The sequence below is a fragment of the Gavialis gangeticus genome, unplaced genomic scaffold (assembly GCF_001723915.1).
Source record: "Gavialis gangeticus isolate Ggan-Ray unplaced genomic scaffold, GavGan_comp1, whole genome shotgun sequence".
Taxonomy (NCBI): Eukaryota; Metazoa; Chordata; order Crocodylia; family Gavialidae; genus Gavialis; species Gavialis gangeticus.
The window spans coordinates 22333207-22339206 of NW_017728992.1; the positions used below are offsets into that span (position 1 = coordinate 22333207).

Sequence of the window (6000 nt, forward strand, 5' to 3'; positions counted from 1 at the left end):
TTGCAACTTGGGCACATGTTTCCATGCAGGGTGGGTGGCTCTGGATTCTTAATTTGGTCCACAACACGCTGTTTATGCTTTTCCATCTCTTGTTGTCATTGTAACATTTCAAAGTACTGAGATCCTTGCAGCGGACTCTTCCTCCATTTTGGGCGGTTGGGTGGTCTTTCAGGAGCTGATGTCGATTTTGCATTTTTTCAAGTTGGCCTTGAAGATATCCTTGAAGCACTTTCTCTGCTCTCCTCTTGAATGTACACTTTGACTGAGCTGGTAGAATAAAACTTGCTTCCAGAATCCGGAGTCAGACATTTGAATGATGTAGCTGGCCATGCAAAGTTGATGTTGGATGATCATCGCCTTGATGCTCATGGTGTTTGCAAGAGGATGCTAACGTTGAGGCATCTGCCTTCCCATTGCATTTGAAGGATCTTCTGCAGGCAGCGTTGATGGTACTTCTCCAATGACTTGAGGTGCCTCCTATATATTGTCCATGCCTCAGCTCCATGAAGTGAGGTGGGGACCATGACTGCCTGATAAATCATAAGCTTGGTTTTGGATCTGATGTCGTGATCGTAGAATACCAATTTCATCAGGCATCTGAAGACTGCACTTGTACATCTGAGGTGATGTTAGATTTCTTCGTCAATGTCAGCCTTCTGTGAGAGAGAGTGTCTAAAGTATGGGAAATGCTCAATGTTCTCCAGCATCTCACCATGAATCTGAATTACCAGACTTAGGGACTGCTCATTAACAGTTGACCTTAGTTTTCTGAATGTTAAGTGTCAATCCCATTTTCTTGTATGCCTTGGCAAAGACATCAACGAATACCCGAAGGTCTGCTTTGAAGTGAGCACACAACATCATCAGCGTTTTGGAGCTCAACGATTGATAGTCTAAATTAGAAATATCAGCAAGGGATTATGTACAAAAAAATCAATAAAATCCTAGAAAAATAGGATTGGAAAGAATTCAAGTCATCTAGGCCTACCACGTGCTCAAGGCAGAATCATCTCTTTGAAAATCTCAAAACAAATGTTTGTTCAGCCCGCGCTTAAATCTCCAGTAACAGAGATTCAACAACCTCTCCAGGTTTTTTCTACTAGAAATGGTAAACAAAATGGATCCTGTTTGTTATGAAGATAAAATGGCCACTCCAAAGCAAAGGTTGCAAACAACTTCCATTTAAAAAATCTGTATTTTTACTCCCTGTAATTTTGGCTTAAAAAATTGGTATGGCATGCAAGATTTTCATTTTTGTTCAGAAACAGAGAGATGGATGAATTAGAGTTGGATGAAAAATATGTTGAGAAGAGCTGTGACCTCTGTTTGGAGTCATAGATCACTTAAAAAAAAATCTAGATATGGAAAAGGCCAGATTAAGAGGAGCTGCACACCTACCAATGTAAAGCTACTTTTACTTGAGTTTCTTTGGCTGTCTTAAGTTAATGGGCTAGGTGTCAAATTCTTGTTTTAAATGGTGATGAGAGCATTTCCCCTTCCTTTGCCTGGTTGCCTATCAGAAGGAATCCTTATTAAGTCTTGAAGCGTCACTCCTAGTTGAAAAGACCATAGACCAGGGCTTTATATTTATTTATGGTTAAGTTTTTAGTGTATAATTTAAGACACGGCATCTCCTGTATCCAAGAACTGATTAAGTTATCCATTTCCTTCCTGTAGTAATCTTGCCCCGATTGTATATTTACAGCTCCCTGAAAAGCTTCTGTATTCACAAGGTTGCAACTGGATTCAGCAATATAGTTTTGGACCAGAAAGATATACAGGATCCAATGTATTTGGGAAGTTGCGCAAATGTATCGAAACATTAAAGGCAAATGTGAGTATCTAGAAAATGTAAAATGTTACATGGAAAATTAAACTGAGGAGAAATGTTTTGCTGCTACAGAAGCAGCTGGTTTTGGCTCGAAGCATCAATCCCCCACATTTCATTCAATGTTTGGACAACATTTTCTGGATTTCTAGGTGTGGACTTTGAGACTTTGAGATTAAGCCTAAATACTTCTTTGTATTACTGGGAATAGTAATGGTACTAGCCATTGAACTCTATCCTTCTGATAGAGAAGCTGCAGAGGCATGGAGTAATATTCCTTGAAATAACTTGGCAACTAGTAGCATAACTAGTAGGAGTGACCAGGGCACCAGCTCTGGGCATGGACTATAAGGGGGCACCAAAATGCTCCCTCCTGAGAGTCTTTGCCACAGCAGAGGCAGCCTATAGAGCCTGGGCAGGTGCAGCCCTGTATTCAGCAGTGTATCTGGGGAGCAGGGGCAAGCAGAATAGTGTTCTCCCTGGAAAGTCTTCACTGTAACAGGCACAGCCCTGGAACCAACAGCATACCTGTGTTGGTGACCAACACAGACTAAAGAGGAACTTACCAGAATATAAGATGCACCTTCTTGGTGAATTTTACCCCAAGAGTCTTATACTCTCTCCCCCATCAGCATCCTTTCACCTTAGTTGATCCCATAGCTAGAGATGTCCTTTCTCCCCACAAAGGGTTATGCTTTTGTTTTTCCCCCTAAGCCCCTGCAGAGTCTCTTAGGCTCTTGGGGTTTTTAAGACACAGCACTTGTTGATTCATCCCTTGAGTATGCTTCTGGGAAAATTGCACTCTTTTGAAGTCCAAGTTTTCCCTGCAGAGAGGTTGGAAAAAACTAGTTTATTTAAGAAGCAGTTATTTTTTGTTGTTCCCAGGTAGAATCTACTGCAATGTTCACAGGCTTTAACAACTGATGTATTCATGGACAGACATGTTAGCACAATTCTCCCTTCCTGTGCCTGTTCCAAGGCTGGCAGGGAACACCAGGAAGTACCAGTCAAGGAGAGAGAACCCATCTGCCCACTGCTGCTACAGCTAACCTGGGCTGAGCTCAGCCCCTGTGCCACCCAGATGGAGCAGCAGAGGACAGGTGTAAATGTTTACACCAACAAGTGGTCCCCTCACCCCCCAAAACAGTGTGGATAAGGGCAGCAGCAGGCAGGGGAGGGAAGGAGAGGGGATGTGCCTCTGAACATGGAGGGGAAGGGAGGGTGGGAATTGTTAACTTTTTGGGGGACTTGAAAAAATCTACAGCTGCTGTTTCTGCTGCATGGTCAGAAACAGGGACGTGGCCATGCTGCTGCACCCCCTTTGGATCTACCCCTTCTAGGAACCATCAATTTCCAGGTTTCTAAGGCAGCCCTAAACTGATGAGGTCCTGTCAATTTCAAGGCTGCCATTAGAGCTAGAAGTTGCTCTGAGAAATGAGGTAAAGAGCCTTAACAAGGTGTATAAAACTTTTCCCATGTTGCTCTGTGTAGTTTATGGGCACTGGTAACACCAAGGTCAGGTAAGTGCAGTTATTATGTTTTTCTAGTCCTGAGGCTTTACACTGTTATCTTTGTAAAACTAGCAATGTGGATTGTGATCGAATAGGGGTGCATAGGGTTATAAGTGCATGGACAAGTTACCTTGGGATGAATGAGGGCAAGGGTTTATGCCGCATCACCTGCTCCGCAGAAACAAGCCACGAGCATACATTCACAAATGGGGAGATGTATTAGGGAAAACTATAACAGTTTAGCTTCCGTTTTCCACAAATTAAGAGCATGCACATGATCATTTACAATCGAATAGCTAATGTGCCTTTGTGTTTAGTTGCCTTCACCTTCTTGAAATGAAAGGCTTTGAGTTCCATTATTGATCCTTAGAATTCTCCACCCATTTGCACTGTACTTAGGAAAATAGTAACTTACAGTCAAGAGGCCATTCTTTTTGTTTAAAGTACAATTAGTATAAAAAAATAAGGTGTATGAAATTCATTTGTAATGAGTCGAAGAGTTGGTTTTATTTTTCTTTCTGTATTCATTCCAGTGGACTGAAATAAGTGGGGTGAAAGACAAGGATGAAAGAGGAAACAAATGTAATATCCTTTTCTCTGATGAGAGCAAGGAGTACAAGCTATATGAGGCTATAAAATTCATCATGCTTTACCAAGTCATAGAAGCTTATGAACAGATGAAGAATGGTCAGGGACATGTACCCAGGCTTTTTAGCCTCCTGTTTGCTCGTGATACTTCATCTGACCCTTTGAGTTTCATGATGAATCATTTGAATCCATTGGGAGACACTGGTGGACTACAGCAGGTAAAGATGTACCCAAAAAATAAATTCTAACACTTAGTATATTTTGAAAGGGTTGGGATTAGGTAATTTAGGCTAACTTGGTGCCCCTAACTTACTATACTATAACAACATCTGTGAATAGAAGTGTATTATTTGCTTTGGGGAAAGAAAACTTAAACCAAGCCTCCCCCTTCTGCCCCCGCCCCTCCCCCCTCTGGAAAAATGCAGTTAAAAAGGGAAGAATACTTCTGAGTGTGTCCAAAATAAAATGCCCGATGATTTACCTATACATGATACCTAAAGCTGTGATGCCTTTAGTACTTGTAATACCCTTTACATAACAGCACCATGAATGTTTGATGTTTATTTAACCTATTTCTTCTATATCTTGAATAGAAATTTTCCAGAGTAGCTGCTTAACATGTATTGGCCCACATAAGGATTATTTCCTGAGGTATTGGTTGTGGAAGCTGACTTTAATAAGTTGGTACTGGTTGTGAAAATTTCTAGTCTGTTCTTAATATCACCCAAGGAAATATTTTAGACAACTTACCATACTTGAGCTTCATTAAACTATGGGTTTTAGTTGGTTTGTTTTACAGTACAGTCCTTTTTCCCCTCCCTCAGGTGGAAATGTTTCTTCTGGGATATTTACTTGAAGTAAAGATAAGAGTTTACAGACTGTGTAAGTTTAATACGGAAGAGTTTCAAGTAAACTATCCAGAGGAGTATCACAGGGAATGGCATGAGATCTATCTCCTGACTGAAGATGACCATCACTATCACATACCTATTATCAGTATATAAAACTGTTTTTAACTGTATACAGTTCAGGGTAAATTTATCCTGGTAAATTTATCTTCTTGAAATTAATCCCTTTGATTGAAACAGTGAGATTTTTTTAAAGTCTGTGAAAAATAAGATTGACTACGTGTTAACATAAACTTACGTAATAACTTACTTTCCCATACCAACCACATTTCAGCTGTCTGGATTTAAAAAGCACAAAACACAAAGCCTTCTGAAAGAGTTAAATTAAATTGTGTCACCTGTGGAGGGTCTGCTGGAGAATATTATTACTAGATAGCACATAGTCACTACTTCAGTTAAAACCTTTAGAAGTATTTGTGCATAAATCAACACAATTCCAAATGTTACCTACTTTGTGGTTGAGAAGGGTGCTTCCAGTAATAGAACTGAAGCATATGTGACCAACACAGCAGCCTGGGCATTGCCTATGTCAGGGGTGGGAGGAGTGCAAAAAATAGTCACCATCTCAGTGGTGGCTGACCACACCACAGCAGTCAACACTGCGCCATGTGTCAGTTGCCCTGTATGTGAAGCTGCCCTGCTAATAAATAGGGGCTTCAACTTCCCCAAATCCAGAAAGGCAATAGCAAAATGGCAGAACAGGCATTAAAATCTTACCCAGTATTTATCCCTTATCACTAAATTTTTAAGGGGTTGATCTCAATATTGCCTACCAAGAGGATATCAAGATTTCCATTACAGTAGGTTTGAGAACTATTCAGTTCAGTATACTTGGAAACGCTACATTTTCATAATATTCATCCTTATTACATATGTTTGGCAGAACTTGTACATATTCTAACCTTTTGTATATATCATTTAATCGCTGAGTGATGTTGTTATGTTTAGTGTTGAGCTCAATATTACTTATAGTTTCTGCAGGTCTAAAAAGAGTGTAGTATAGTAGGCAACTTCTCTTCAACTTCTGTGTGATTAAACAGTTTACACAAATATTCAATAAAAAATTATCTAAGAAAGTAGAAAAATAGTAGTTATCTTTAAAAAGTGAGGATTGCTTCCAGCGTAGAATTCTTAACACATTACTGTCTTTCTAAAAGATGAACTA

The 6000-nt window shown here is 40.1% G+C and overlaps 1 protein-coding gene across 1 annotated transcript in view; it reads left to right on the plus strand.

Annotated features, from left to right (window-relative positions):
* Positions 1-5382, plus strand: part of FAM105A (family with sequence similarity 105 member A) — a 46002-nt gene extending 40620 nt beyond the window's left edge. The window contains exons 6-8 of the mRNA XM_019521293.1: positions 1706-1834; positions 3873-4145; positions 4752-5382. Coding sequence (XP_019376838.1) covers positions 1706-1834; positions 3873-4145; positions 4752-4931 — 582 coding nt within the window. The 3' untranslated portion in view covers positions 4932-5382. The remainder of the gene's footprint in view (positions 1-1705; positions 1835-3872; positions 4146-4751) is intronic.
* The last annotated feature ends 618 nt before the right edge of the window (positions 5383-6000 follow it).